We start from the raw sequence: 15,728 nt of genomic DNA, 5'->3' as shown, positions 1-15,728 counted from the left end.
TCCTCGAGCTTGCCAGAAGGGGCGGGGTTGTGTGGCTTTTACCATAAATTCCAACATCCTTGTTGCTTTATCTCATCCAGACTGCTATTTTAAATAAGCATCTTCAGGATCTCATGGAGGGCTTGACTGCCAAGGTGTTCCGTACCTACAATGCCTCCATCACATTACAGCAGCAGCTAAAAGAACTCACAGCCCGTAAGTACTGCTTGGCCACCCAGCGCCCACACCCTGCTGGTGATGCCCAGTGCCCTTGTTCTGCTAAGTCCTAGATCTGTTCCACGTTTTCTCTTAACATTGTGCTTGGAAACTTTTCCCTCCATCCCTCCAATAGAGAGCTAAGGCTTAGTCTGTATAAACATAAGACCAGTGCCATTTCCCCCATTCCTACCCCAGCTTCTAGTTTCAATTTATGGAATGCTGACAGGGGCTTTCTATCTGCTCTGAAAATGCCTGAACTTTCTGTTTTATACGTATGTTATTTTAAAGCTCAGAGAGAAAAGACATAGTGCTGTAATGTTCTGTTAAATTGGAGAGTAGGTTGTCATGGTTACTAAAATAATATCAGAGCAAATCCTTTCCTTGAGGTTTCTGTCAATTTCTTCCCTTATGAGTAGGTTGAATTCTAAAAACCAACTGCAGAAGGTTTTACCACAATCTGCAAGCTTTTTTTCTGGAGCCCAGTCACTGCTAAATTCCTACTGTCCTCTATAAATAGGTTCAATGGTTTTAGAATATGAGCCAGAAAAGCCAAAGATGGATATATAGAAGGTCAGTATTTTAGGGCAGGATAAAGAATGACACAAGTAAGAAAATTCCTTGGCTAACACTTCTTATTGTACTTTAAAAAATATATATTGCCTTGGGGTTTTAAAATGTAAAATTTATGGTTCCTTTATCTTCTCTACCTTGGCTTCTTTCTGTCCCAAGTCCCTATTTTCTTCAGGTTACATTGGGTGTGTAGGTTGGGGGAGGCGGGCACTGCAGCAAGCAGATGAGTGTATAGACCTCTGATGTTGAACTGATTGGTGGCTTGGGGAAACTTGATCATTGGAGTGACGTGAGAGCCAGTAAAATCATGAGGATGGAACATTGGGAAGGCACGTGTGTATTCTTTCTGGTTGTACAAATTCACTCATTTTTACCGTCATGTTTCTTTCTGTACAGCGGATGAGAACATCCCAGCGAAGATCCTATCTTATAACCGTGCCAACCGAGCTGTTGCAATTCTTTGTAACCATCAGAGGGCACCACCAAAAACTTTTGAGAAGTCCATGATGAACTTGCAATCTAAGGTATTTTGGATCTGGATGGTAGGGTAGCAAAATGAAGACAACTGTGTCTGCCATGAGTTAATATTCCGAAAACGAAAGGCATTTTTAATTCAGCCTTCCAGGCTGAGACATCAGAAGGCAGTTCTGGGTCGTTCTGGAAGAAAGGTCCACACTAGAGCTAATGGAACTATGATAGTAGTTGTCTCTGAGGAAGACACTGAGTGCCCGGTACCGACTGTTCAGGAGGTGCTCATTCTCTGCGCACAAGTTCTGCATTGGCCACTTCCCATTTTGAAAAGCTCAGGTTGATGTACCCTCTTTGAAATATTGCTAATTGTTGTCTTTATTATACACGAGGATAATAAAGTCTTCACAATTCCTTGCCACAGCCCAGAAATACAATTATTTCCAAATTAGATTGCATCAAATTGAAAAGATGAAACAATGATAGTTAATTTCCCCCCTAGCACAACTATTTTTATTTTTGCACATTCCACAGGAATCCTATTTTATGTAGCTCTTCTTCAAACATCTTTTGAATGCTAGGGAGAAACTGACATGCAAACAAATAGATACTGTTCCTCTTCTATGTGCCTTTCTCCTTCCTCGGACTCTGCCTGGTACTGAGCTTTTAAGCCACAAGACACACTGCACATTTGACGATGAGCATTTTTGTGTGAGCAGTGGCTACAGATCTAATCCATTCTCATGTACTAACCCACAGTGAGAATTTTCATTGCTGACAGACACAGGGTTATAAAGGAAACCAACTATTATGAAATATACTTACCAAATACATTTTAAAGTCTGATATAGTAATAAATGTGCTTCCTTCTTATTTAAAATCGTAAGGTGGTTCTAATAACCTGTAAATTTCAAGGTAGTAATGAATATAAATGATACTTTAAGAGATATGCAATAATTATTGATATGAAAATATCTGTACTATCTATTGCTGATAAAATCATAGGTACTAATTGTATCACATCACTGTAGTTTGTTGCCCACATAATTGGAGGAGAAATGATGAATTTCAACTAGAGGTTGATGAAATTACAGATGTGATATTTTTCCATCCATGTTCACAGAATTCTGTACTTGGACAACTGGAGTTCAAAAACTGCTGTAGAGTGAGACCACATACATATTTTCAGGCCCATCATGAAATTTTGTTCTCTTGAAATATCTTCAAGATAAATACCCAGGAATAGTACATCTGGGTCAAAAGATACACACAACCTACAGTGCTATCTAGCTTACCTGAAGGGATGCATATGTCCACAGTAAATGAATGTGTCCACAGAGCTCTCAAATCCTTGGACCATATGGTTGGCAGACAAAGAACCCTACAGACCACCCTTCCTAGCAGCTCCCGTTTCCTGCCACTCTGTTAAATGGCTGTTACCTGGTATCATTTACTCTCCTCATGTTCTGAGCCAGAAATAAAAGCATGAATATTCAGGTGTTGTTTACCTAATTCAGGAGACCCCTCCCTGGAGTATGAGGAGGTCTTTTGTTGACCTCACTCTGGAACCACTGCTTGGGCAGCCCAGGCTGCCTGCCAGACGAGCCCTCCAAGCCCAGGAACCCTCTCCTGTGTGCCCACAAAGCAAACACACACCCCTTTGCCAAGTGAATCAATGGAGTCTTTGATGCTTTGAGAGAATTTGACATAATCTGCCAACTTAGCATTCACAGAAATGGTTAAAAGATTGTAGTGTGTTGCATTTTTAGCCTAAGAAGAATCTGGCTAATGGTGTCTGTGATGCTTTTGTGTATAGAATCAGTTCCTTCAGTTTGCCTTGGGACAACATAAATGTTGGAAGTAAGCCATTCATAGTAAAATGCATTTAATGATTGTCTCACAATAGTAGCCTCTGTTTCCAATCTGGGGCTGTGTGTGTGTACATCAAATAGGCAATTCTAGGCTGAGAGCAACAGCCCAGTGTGTTTGAATCAGGCATGCATTTACTCTGTAGAGGTCCCCTTGACCTCCCAGGTAAGCAAGGTGAGCAGGTCTGGGGTACCTGCACTCACCAGTGCAAGTTCACAGGTTTGGGTTCTAGTTCCATGGTATTGTCTGCTGCCATCCTCAAGCAGGAACTCAGAGAAAAAGCTTAGGTTCTCAAGAGGTGTTTTTCAAGGGCTCTATCAAGCAAGAAAAGCTGCAACTGCTCTGGTCTTTTTCTTCTAGACTGGGACTCGATGAGATTCATTTGGAAAAAGAGGTCCACGGCTAAGAATGTTTTCAAATCTCTGTTTCTGAGGAATACTACTTTAATTGTCTTCCCGTCTCAGCTCCCTCTCTTTCTCTTTTTAAAAAAATCTTCCCGGAGGATATGTTTATTGATTTTAGAGAGGGGGAGAGAGAGAAACATCAATGTGAGAAAAATCTATTGGTTGCGTCCCATACATGCCCTGAACTCGCAACCTACGTTTGTGCCCTGACGTGGAATTGCACCTGTGACCTTTTGATGTACGGGACAACGCTCCAACCAACTGAACCACTTGGCCAGGGCTCAGCTCCCTCTCCTTTTGAAAACAGAATGCCAAAGGCAGGGCATGCCGTGTATCAGCTTGGAACGGACTAGCTGACCTTTTAGTTGCCATTTTTTTAGTCCCTTGGATATTCTCTTCACACATCCTTTTTTCTCTAGAAGCTGACAGCTCCTTCCCAGAGTGCTGGCAGAATCTAAGAAATGAAGTGGGTTCAGTCAATTCAAGGATCCTGTCTCAGCTGCAGCATTCTTGGAATGAAGGCTAGGGCCTGGCTCAGGTTCCTTTGGATAAATAGCTTGTCTGTAGCCCTCTTGTCAGATGTCTATGGCCACATTCATCTCTAAAAGATTAGCACCCACATTCCTAGTCCCAGCAGGTTCTCTTCCCGAACATCAGGATTAGTGGAGCCCTGAATCTCTGCTTATAGAATGCTCATTTCTTGGAGACGTCTAGGTTTCATCTTCTGTGATACAGTTCTTTTCTTCTCTCTGGGCATCTTGTACTCCTAAAACTGCTTGATGTTCTTCCCCCACCCAGATTGATGCCAAGAAGGAACAGCTAGCAGATGCCCGAAGAGACCTGAAAAGTGCTAAAGCTGATGCCAAGGTCATGAAGGATACAAAGACCAAGAAGTATGTGCCTAGTGGTGTGCAAAGCTGGGGGTTGGTTGAGAGAAAAAAGCATGTGTAATATCGGCCAGGTTTCTGGGCTCCAGCTTTTCTAGGGTTGCAGAATGATGCATTTTGGAAATCTCTGTACTTGGGACTTTTCTGCTTTTACTGCCCCCTAAGTGGCAGGGTGGGGTTGCAGTGTTCTTGCCAGAGGCCAGGCCTGGTTCTTGATGACATCCATTCTCCCAGGGTGGTAGAGTCAAAGAAGAAGGCTGTGCAGAGACTGGAGGAACAGTTGATGAAGCTTGAAGTTCAGGCCACAGACCGAGAGGAGAATAAGCAGATTGCTTTGGGAACCTCCAAACTCAATTATCTGGATCCAAGGATCTCAGTGGCTTGGTAAGCATTGAGCACTTTGCTACTGGTTTGAGAAGGGTGGTGGGATTATGAGAGAACTGTGCACTTCCAGTGCTCTGGAAAACCTCTGCCAGCCTGTGCATGCTGTGAAAGCATCAGAACATTCTGGATGGACTTCAGTGGTCAATGCTGTTATACTGCCTTTGAGTGTGTTTACATATGTTTTAAAAAGGCAGGTACAGTCCCCATCCTAGATAAGAATAGAAACTCCTCACCTGTATTGAAGGAAAAATATAAAAGGGCCCCTCACTTCAACAAAATCTCTTATATATATATATAAAAGGCTAATATACAAAGTGTCCCCTCAGGAGTTTGACCACTCACTATGTCATGCACTGACCACCAGGGGGCGGCGTGGAACAAAGGAAGGCCCTTGCTGGCAGCCTGAAGGCCCTGATGGACCCTGCTTGTTGGCCAGGCCTAGGGACCCTACCTGTGCACAGATTTCGTGCACCGGGCCTCTAGTGTTTCAATAAAATAATTTACAAGTGAAGGAGGAAAGGTAGGGACAAGGAGAAAAAATAAAAATGAGAACACAGATCTGAGCAACCTATACAGAGTTAGAGGGACCTTTTAACAAAGGCAGATAAATTTTCTATGGTTTGCTCACTTCATCCATCCCCTACTACACACACAGTCATAAAATAATATCCCCAAATAAGTGGCTTTTATGAAGGTGCTTATTAGTTACCTTGAGTTGCTGAGTTCTCGGCCTAGGTAGAAGAATCATCCTTGTGGCACCTACTCTTTTAGGCCTTTTTCTACCCTGCTTTTGCCCTGTTTGATGCCAGGGGATTGGTTAGTTTGCAAGGCACTATGGACTTGAGCCAGATGCTTGGGTTCATTTTTCAGTTCTGTGCTCACTAGCTGCATGAGAACATAATTGTTCTACCTTAATCTTTTTATCTGTATCTTTCTCATTTGTGCATTTGTAGTAGCAACTACTTTAGAGGTCACTGTCAAAGTTAAATGAGTTGAGCACCACCTGAATTCTCGTTCTCACCAGATGCATGTGAAGGAGAAGGCAGCACATCCAAGCCTTGGCCTCAGGTCTGGGCTATTGCTCCCACAGACACTAAATCCCCCTTTTTCTCCCTTGTTTGCAGGTGCAAGAAGTGGGGGGTCCCAATTGAGAAAATTTACAACAAAACCCAGCGGGAGAAGTTTGCCTGGGCTATTGACATGGCTGACGAGGACTATGAGTTCTAGCCAGTCTCGAGGAGCTATTCTGTGAAAAGGAACAGTGTGGTTTGGAGAAGATGGATAAACTGTGAGCCTCGCTTGCCCTCACACCTGAGGGAGAGAGGCAGCAAGTCTTAACAAACCAACATCTTTGAGAAAAGATAAACCCGAAGATATTATAAGGGAGAGCTGAGCCAGTTGTCCTATGGACAACTTATTTAAAAATATTTCAGATATCAAAATTCTAGCTGTATGATTTGTTTTGAATTTTGTTTTTATTTTCAAGAGGGCAAGTGGATGGGAATTTGTCAGAGTTCTGCCAGACAAATTCGCTGTTTCACGACACATTTGGATTCTCTTAGCTACTGTATACAAAATCCGATTATATTGGTGCGTTTTTACAGTTAGGGTTTTGCAATAACTTCTATATTTTAATAGAAATGAATTCCTAAACTCCCTCCCCTCGCCCCTATTTCAGGAATTTAAAATTAAGTAGAACAAAAACCCGGCGCACCTGTTAAGAGTTGTCAATATCTATTGTCATGGGAATCAATTTTCATTAAACTTGAAGCAGTTGTGACATCGGCAGTGTTTTGGTTCAGACACCTGTTCACAGAAAAGCATGATGGGAAAATATTTCCTGACTTGAGTGTTCCTTTTTAAATGTGAATTTTTATTTCTTTTTAATTATTTTAAAATATTTAAACTTTTTTTCTTGATCTTAAAGATCGTGTAGATTGGGGTCGGGGAGGGATGAGGGGTGAGTGAGTCTAAGGATAATGAAATGATCAGTGACTGAAACCATTTTCCCATCATCCTTTGTTCTGAGCATTTTCTGTACCCTTTCAAACATACCATCTTTTTCATTTTAAACCCTAGTCTTTCACCTGAAAGATTTTATTGTATAAAAAGTGTCACAGGTCAATAAATCTAGAGGAAAATGAGTATTTGGTCCAAAAAAAAAAAGAAAAATAATCAAGATTTTAGGGCTTTTATTTTTTTCTTTTGTAATTGTGTAAAAAAAATGGAAAAAAAAGAACTCATAAAAAGCAGAATTTTAATGTGAAAACATTTTTTTGCTATAATCATTAGTTTTAGAGGCATTGTTAGTTTAGTGTGCGTGCAGAGTCCATTTCCCACATCTCTCCAAGTATCTTCTATTTTTATCATGAATTCCCTTTTAATCAACTGTAGGTTATTTAAAATAAATTCCTACAACCTAACGGAAACTAAGTGTCTGCCTCTTTGTTACCTAGGGCCCCAGGCCAGAGTGAGACTCTGGGGTTGGGACTTACTTGGTATGGAAGTGGTCTGGTCTGGCTGCTCGGGTCAGCAAGAGTGGGTCCCTCCCCAGGAGTCCTGCTGCCATGGGTGTAGGTCAAAGGAGAGCCAAAGTCCACACCCTTAGAATGAAGGCAGGCCCGGAAGTGAGGGAGAGTGCAGAAAGTCTACAAGAACAGATGGGGTGCAGGGACTGTATTAGAAGGTTAGAGCAAGTGTATTTGGGAGGCAGATTTTGGGAGTACTTTCCATGTGTGCTGGCCAGAACCAGTAGGGAGCTTCTTTGGGTTTGCTTGTGTGGCTAGACTTAACTGGAGGGCAGGAATTGAGGGTACTAAGCCAGTTAGGACACTGGGTCCCAGAAGCCCTCTCTCTGGTGGAATGCAGACTTCTCCCTGCATTGATAGTTTGATTGAAAGACTGAGTGATCTGTGACCATTTCCCAGTGCTCTGGGACCCAGGCTGACCAGGGACCCTACAAAAATTGTTCCTTTCCTCATCCTAGGTTACAGCGAAGTCTGAAATTCAGCGTGAAGGATGAGATCTCTGGATCCAATGGAGCAGAAAGGCCAGAGTGGTCAGAATTGGTCACTTAGCTGTAGGCCCGCCTGCTAGCACGTGCAAGTATGTTCTGGAGCAGAGCCATCTCCTTAATAGTCTCTGAACTCCCAGAGGCTGGGCCCACTGCAGATAATCGGGGGGGGGGGGGGGTGGTGGTGAGGAGCAGGCTCCTTGTTTGGCAGCCTGCATTTCATTGGCCAGTAAGGGGGGGGGGGGGGTAGCATTCACCCCAGGGAATAAAGGAGGTTAGCCACCATGGCTTTGGAGCAAGGTATTGCAGCCAGGTATTTTTTAATTTGGTGGTGTAGCTACATCACTGAATGTAAGAAATAGCAACAGAGGATCTTTCAGTGTCCAACTGATAAGCTTTATGACTGGTGGGTGGGTGATGAGAAAGTGGACCTCAAGTTTGGGATTTGAGCAGGACCTGCCTCAACTAGGGTACAAACTTTGGTCCACAACCAGAAATCAGGGAGAAGATTTTATTAGTGAGCAGGAACTTGTGCCTACCTTTTCCAGTCTTCTGAAGGCAGGTGCAGGGCAACTAGGTGCTGGTTACGAACAACTGTGAAGAGCATCCTGAATGGTGGCAACAGGCCTCAGAAAGGAAGCCGGAGAATGGGAAGCTGGCCTGGCTACTGGGCATGAGGGAAGAGGCTGAACAGGTAGGGGAAGGAAGGCCAGATGTGAAGGGCCCTGAAGGATGCTTGAGCGTGGAGTCAGGAGATCGCCTCCCTAGCCTGTTCACCCACTGGTTGGTTCCCTCCTCCCAGCTATATTTTTTTTAACAACTCCCTCCTGTCAGGCCTTTCTGGGATGTTCGAGTCCAGCTGAGGGCAAAGGGAGGCTGCCTTTATGTGCTACCCGCACCAGACAGCTTGGTGCTTCCTTACCTACTCTCCCCACACCCCTCACATCTGGTCAGCAGGTCCTGTCCATTCTCCCTGCCAAGTCTACCTGAGGCCTCTTACATATTTAAAACATGAAAAAAGAAACCACAACTCCCAGCCCTTTCCAGCCACCACTCCCACCCTCTCCATTTCACAAACAAGCACCTGGAATGAGTCATGGACACAACCCTGTCATTCCCCACCCACTGCAACTAGCTTCTCCATCTTGCCCCCAATTCCCTTCTCCAGCTGACCACATTCACCAATGAAGGAGGGACCAAACCAGTAAATGGGCAGTTGACTACTATTTTTTAAACTGCTCTATTGAAGTATATTTTACGTATCATAAATACACCTATTTCAAATGTACCATAATTTTTGGTAACTACTGAGTGGTGCAGACATCACTGTAAATCAGTTTTGAATATCATCCGCCCAGTAAGAACTCTCTCCCCCTCCCCCTTACCTCCAACCTTCACTAGTCTTTCTCTGTAAATTATCTTTACTGGACATCGCACATAATGTGAAATTATACAATACGTGAAGCACTTCTTTAAAGCACTTCTCTCTGGCTTCCACAATGCCACCTTCTGGTTTTGCTCCTATCAGGCTGTTGTTTCTCAGTTACTCCTCACACGGCCCAGTTTCATTCACACCTGAACGTGAAGGCTCCAGCCTAGACCCCTTTCCTGAGCTCCAGACACATTGCCAACTACATCTCTGCGGGGGTCATGGGGTACTCAATATCAGATCTCTAGAACTGAGCTCAGTACCTACTACAAGCCGGATGGTGAAACCCATCCACTCTGTCCCTCAACCGGAACCCTGGAGAGCCATCACCCTTCATTTCTTTCTCACACGTCCAATAAATTAATGACTCTGAAATTGCCTCCCACTACCTTATACTCTGAATATAGGTATTTCCCCACAGAAAACTTAAAACTTTTTTTCTATATTTTGGTCCTTACAAAAGCCCTCATATAATGGGATGCTCTCTAAACTTGTTGTGAAACAAAAAGCACTTTTTTGGAGAAAACACATTACCCTAAGATGACCTCAGCCAAGCTACTTTTGGATGATTATAAGTAGTCCCATGACGAAATCAGTAAACAAGGAGGCAAAGAAATTGACCACACACTTAGTAATTATTTCTCACAATCCTAAGTATTACATGTAAACCTCTCAACGGTCATTTTAAAGAGCAATATGGTGTTGGGTTTTTTTTAGGTTTGATAATGGTACTATAGTTCTATATATAGTTTTTAAAAAAACTCTTAGAAAAAACACTGAAATATTTATGGATAACCTTATAGAGTTAAGATTTGTGTCAAAACATTATAGAAGGGGTCTGTGGGTAGTCTGACCCACTGAATACTAATATATAGCTATGGGAGAATGGAAAAGAAACCTGTTTTAATGTTATACAAAAAGGCAGTCAGGCTTATTTAAAATTCCCAGTGATAGCATCACATAATGATTCAAAAAGTATTCTCTCTACAGCAATGTGGACAAATCTCAAAAACTTAATGCTGGACTTAGACACAATGGTGCATAGGCTAATGATTTCAGGTATATGAAATTCTAGAATGGACAAAACTAATCTGTATTTACTGAAAGTAGATTAGTGATGGCCAAATGGGGGGCAGGGGAAATGTTCTACATCTTGATTGGATGGTATACATTTGCCAAAGCTCACCAAATTTTACACTTAAAATGGATGCATTTGCCCTAACCGGTTTGGCTCAGTGGATAGAGCGTTGGCCTGTGGACTCAAGGGTCCCAGGTTCTATTCAGGTCAAGGGCATGTACCTTGGTTGTGGGCACATCCCCAGTAGGGGGTGTGCAGGAGGCAGGTGATTGATGTTGCTCTCTCATCGATGTTTCTAACTTTCCCTCTCCCTTCCTCTCTGTAAAAACTCAATAAAATATATTTAAAAAAATAAAATGGATGCATTTTATTATAGGCAAATTATTTCTCAGTAAAGTTGATTTTTCAAAAGTGCTCTCTCTCAACTTAGAAGGCAGCAAAGTGATGTGCTTTCAGAAATTATATTAGATGACTCAAAAAGTGGCTCTAGTGATTTCTACAAAGGAATGAAAGATTCATGTAAAGAGTTTGAATATTATTACTGCAAAAATAAGAGTCAAGAAAGTAACATTCACAAATTAATATATTGTTTCAGATAATACGTGATTTAAGATATGTATGTGTAACTAAATAAACTTATATGTGGTCATTTGAATCACAGAACACCTGAAGTGACATTTTTGGGAAAACGAGTGATCACCTTATATTTGGACCTGCCATATATTCAAGCATATACTCTGTCTCTCATTTTGCTCCAACCCCACAGCCATCAAAGGGCTAGGTCAGGTAAGGCCTGTGTCCCTTCTCAAGGTCCCAGCGGTCTTTATCACAATGAATTGTCCTGTTTGGCATTTCTGTGACCCCTACTGGAGTGGGAACTTGGTCTGACCCATCTCTGCTGTGTTACTGCTATAGAGGAGGCACCAGGAGTATTTGTTAGGAGAAAAGCAGAAAAATAGGTCTGCTCTGGCCTGAGCCAGTGGCTAGCAAGGGCTCTCCCCTTCTCTTCCTTTAGTGAAGCAATTACATATCCCTGCCACCTCCCTGAAGAAGGTATATCTGGAGCCCAGCTCTCCTGCCTCTCTGGGTCCCAGTATAGAGACCCATCAGCAGAGGCAACGAAGGGTCTGCAGAGAGAGCAGAGTCCATGGAAGTGGCTGGGCCAGGCCTCGTTTTGCCTTGAATGATAGAAAACATGAGGTTCTTAAGGGGCTGAGAGTACATTCCAGGTGAGGAAAGCAGGAGGACATCACCTAAGACAGTGATGGCGAACCTATGACACGCGTGTCAGCACTGACATGCGTAGCTATTTCTGATGACACGTGGCCGCTGAGGCGGCCGCATGCAGAGGATGAAATATTTGCGAAATAATGTTTTTTCCTCAAAGTGACACTACCCGAGTTATGCTCAGTCTTTTGGCGAAGTTTGACACACCAAGCTCAAAAGGTTGTCCATCACTGACCTAAGAAGTGTGAGGTCCCACGACTAAGTAGGAGGCATAGATAGATATTGGGGCCAGAGGTCAAGGAGCCTAAACCAAAGGTGGGGAGGAACTCAAGGTGCACTGAGGTGAGTACTTAGTAAGTACTGGCTGTACACCGAGGTGCAGGCTGGCTCACAAACCCTTGAGAAGGGCTGGTTAGACATCTAACATAAGAAACTGAGTAAAATTTAAAGAATAGTTTAAAGGGATAAAGTTTTATGTATGGATCAAATTAGACACTGCCAATCTATAAATCAATGGTGGAAGGGGCTCCACTAAGCTATACTGTTATACCTTCTATATTTATTCAAGGTTATTACCAGAAACAAACAAACTGGCAGCACTTGCTGTAAATTTGTTGAGAGCATTCTCCACTATTTCAAACAGATAAGTGTCCATATGAGAAACTTCTTTTATAGTTTATCTCTAGGAAAAAGTTTTCCCCCTAAGTTACCAGTTATCAGAATAGAAAGAATTTTTGCTTTGGCTACGAGGAAGCTCAGCTACATCTGATTGTCAGTCACAGCAGCTGTGTTAGCCCATATTAACCATACTATAGTTCTTTCATAACTACAAATCCTATTTCTGTATTACAATATTTTTATCCTTTGTTTTAAGTACCCTAAACTTTTTTTAAAGGGCTGGAAAGAATACATTTGTGGTGGGCACAGTGATGTGTGCCACCCAGATTCCCCAACAAGGAAGCTCTTGTTGCCCCAACTGCTGAGAGAGCTGTCAGCTCCCTAAGGTCACCTCAGCAGCAGAGAGCCATTTGACCAGGGCTCCCTGGGGACTGGCCTGCATCACAGCTGCTCCCTGTGCGTCTTCCTTCCACAGTGCTGTGGAAGTACCACGCGCTAACCAACTGCACCACTGGAGCTCCTTTCCACAGTGCTGATCCCAACCAAGGGCACTCCCTAATAAACATTCTGCACACTAACCTCTGTAGAATCTGCTTCCCAAAGAAACCCAACCTGTGACAGCACTTCACCAAAGAGCTAAAAATAGAAAACATCAGGTGTGGGTATTATGCAAAGGGGTGAGGATACACAATAGAATGTTCATACCTACATGGGAGTAACACAGAATTGACTCGAGCCAGGCTGCCTGGGTTTGAATCCCATCTCTGCCACCTCCTAGCTGTGTGTTCGTGGACATGTCTCTCGGTGCCTTGGTTTTTCATCTGTAGAATGGGGATAATGAGAGTACTTACCTCAATGAGGATAAATGAGACAATGTGAGTAAAGCAGTTATATTAGGCTTACTATATGCTAAGTACTGTTCTAAATGTTCAGTAAATGAATACCTGGGAGGTCAGGCCCACAACGCCAGAGGGTCATGTGTGCTGAGACACCTCCCCAGACCTCAGGCACAGGTATTGGTGGGGGCCGGGCATATTGAAGCATGAGTGTTGGCAGAAACAGGCCCATGCAGGACTAGTCTGGGTGATGTCACAGGCATGTGCCTTGAGTGGGTGCTAGGCTGCTCCCTCCCAGCCAGCGCAGCTGCACGCATTGCCAATGACACCCACGTACCCATATACGAGCCTATGCTGAGCTGGGGAAAGCCTATATCAGCCACACCCTTTGTGCGCCCTGATTTTCCTGAACATCCATTGGTGGAGGGAGGCACCTGAGGCCTGGGATGCTGGCTCAGAAGTCCCAGGAGGAAGTGGGGCCCTGTTTCCTGAAGGAGGGCCTGGCAGCAGACTGAAAATATGAGCTTCTGTTGGCAGGCATTTCTGAAGCCCCCGGGGGCCCGGCCCCAGAGACAAAAACACAAGCAAAAGCAAGGAAGCATGAGCTGCGTTATGGAAGCTTCAGAAAATAGAAAAGTTGATTTTAAAAGTACATCACGGCCCACAGGCTGCCCAAGTTGGCATAAGAAGCTCAAGTAGAGCTGCAGCACTTAGGAGGGGTCCTCCTAGAAAAATGGACAAAGTCAGATAGGCAGGGAGGGTTCCCATTCAGCCTGCACCTGTCTTTCTTCAAATGCTCCCGCATACTTAGTAAACGCTAGCCTTTCTATTCCTCAACCCACTAAGCTCTTTCTAACCTCAGGGCCTTTGTACATGCTGTTACCTCTAGAAAGTACTTTCTTACCCCTAAAAATTCACCTGGCCATCCACTCACATTCTTTGGGCCTTTGTTCAGTCTGAGAGATGTACTCCTTACCTACTACATCTGAAGTAGGGCTCTCTGATGTTTATCTCATAGGCCTCTGTTCTTTTCCTCTGTAGCTCTCATCCCAATTTACCTTACATAACAAGTGTTTATCTGTTTAATGCCTATGAATTCCTGGAGGGTTGGTGCTGGGTTTCCCTTGTTCTCCCAACTCATGCCGCAAACGGCCGCACAGGGAAGCTCAGGGGCTGCAGACAGGGGCAGCACCATCTTAAGCCCAAGCTAGCACAAGCCACACTTTATGAGCACTCACGTTTTCTGAGTTCCATGTGCCCTGGGCCAGCCATGCCCAAGGCCTCCCCTCACCTACACTGACTAGGCAGCTAGCCTCCATGCCCACTGACTACTGACCTACTTAAGCCAGTGGCTCTCTTTGAGGCAGCAAATGCATGCAGTCAGACAGACTTGGGTTCAAATCACCAGTTAGTTGTGGCCTTAGGGCAAGTTACAGAACACTGAATCTCAGTTTCCTCATTATTACACTGGGGACAATAATCCCTGATTAGAAGGTAATTACGAGGATCAGGTGTGACACATGTGTAAGCACTGTTGCACTGGGTCCGGCATTAGGTCAACTTCAGTTCCCTCCCTCCCACTTTAAAGGCTTGTCACTAGGTGGCAGTCCATCTCAGCAGCTTGCCTTCCCCTCAGGTGGTTGAAGCCTCCTAGCACCAGGCACTGGACCTCAGGCTGAATACTCAGCTTCCTGAGGGGCTGCATTCGAGGGAATCAAAACACACACACACACACACACACACACAATTACTACAAGACAAAGTCAGGCAGCTCGACACCATCAACACCCAGCTGGGTGGGCTGCCTGAGCAGTCACTGCTACACACAAATTCCAGGATCTTTCTGGATCTTTCTCTGGCATCTGCTGCATGCTCTGCTGGGCCCCTCACCTCTGAAATGCGGTAAATTATCCCGCTCTGGCTCAATATCTGGTTAACCGGCTCCACTGTGATCTCAGGTGTCTTTGGTTTGGGCAGTTCTCTGTGACAGGGGCAGCTGGATTGCAGGGGCAAATCTAGAGAATGGCTTCAGGAAGAGTGTGAATTATTCAAATACAGGTATAGCTCAGAGATATTGCAGGTTCCGGTCCAGACCACCTTAATAAAGCAGGTATCGTGATAAAGCGAGTCATGGAGGGTCTTGCCTTCAGTTTGTAAAAAATCACAACACCCATGAAGCGCAATAAAGTCAAATGCACTAAAACGAGGTCCACCTGTAACACAAAAAGGCCTTGTGGCTAGAGATGGGGAGTGAAAGGGAGGTGATGAGAGATGAAGTGGGAGAGCAAGGGATCGGGCCATACAGGACTTGCTGGGCCAGGTAGGGAGTGTGGATTTTATGAGCAATGAGAAGTCATGGAGGGTTTGAGGCTGGAGCTAGGAAATCATTTAATTTCCTTTAGAAGACCAAAGAGGGTCAGGTTTGGGTGAGAAAAGATGGGCCGTGGGCTTGTGGGTGGAGTGGAGATATCTGAGAGCAGAATGAACTGGACTTGATGAATTGCTGTGGGGTTGAGGCAGAGAGAGGAATCAAGAACATCCCCAAGGGTTTTGGCCTAAGCACCGTAGAGTTTCGCGCCATGTTCTAAGAAAATGAAGACTGCAAGAGGAGCAGTTTGAGGAGGGAGTGAGATGCCTGTTAAGTGGGGACGTGGAGCAGGCAGTGTGGGATGCAGGGGAGACACAGATTTGGCGCTTCGGGGACCCGGGTGAGGGCGGCGGGGGCAGTCTGTGAAGCCTCGAGAAAG

The 15,728-nt window shown here is 44.3% G+C and overlaps 1 protein-coding gene and 1 long non-coding RNA gene across 3 annotated transcripts in view; one reads left to right on the top strand and one right to left on the bottom strand.

Annotated features, from left to right (window-relative positions):
* Window positions 1-7,209, top strand: part of TOP1 (DNA topoisomerase I) — an 84,745-nt gene extending 77,536 nt beyond the window's left edge. For both annotated transcript variants that reach the window (XM_008158462.2, XM_054723636.1), the window contains 5 exons: window positions 81-195; window positions 1,165-1,292; window positions 4,308-4,402; window positions 4,631-4,780; window positions 5,905-7,209. In XM_008158462.2, coding sequence (XP_008156684.1) covers window positions 81-195; window positions 1,165-1,292; window positions 4,308-4,402; window positions 4,631-4,780; window positions 5,905-6,007 — 591 coding nt within the window. In that variant the 3' untranslated portion in view covers window positions 6,008-7,209. The remainder of the gene's footprint in view (window positions 1-80; window positions 196-1,164; window positions 1,293-4,307; window positions 4,403-4,630; window positions 4,781-5,904) is intronic.
* Window positions 7,210-8,340: 1,131 nt separating this feature from the next.
* LOC114229099 (uncharacterized) lies at window positions 8,341-14,928 on the bottom strand. Its single transcript, XR_008557586.1, has 3 exons — window positions 14,872-14,928; window positions 12,855-12,966; window positions 8,341-8,479 (listed from the first exon to the last, which is right to left on the bottom strand). It is a non-coding gene; the product is annotated as an uncharacterized LOC114229099 (long non-coding RNA).
* Window positions 14,929-15,728: the final 800 nt, after the last annotated feature.

Source organism: Eptesicus fuscus, chromosome 12 (assembly GCF_027574615.1).
Source record: "Eptesicus fuscus isolate TK198812 chromosome 12, DD_ASM_mEF_20220401, whole genome shotgun sequence".
Lineage (NCBI taxonomy): Eukaryota > Metazoa > Chordata > Mammalia > Chiroptera > Vespertilionidae > Eptesicus > Eptesicus fuscus.
The sequence above is the reverse complement of the archived record's forward strand: the minus strand, read 5'-3'. Positions and strand labels throughout refer to the sequence as shown.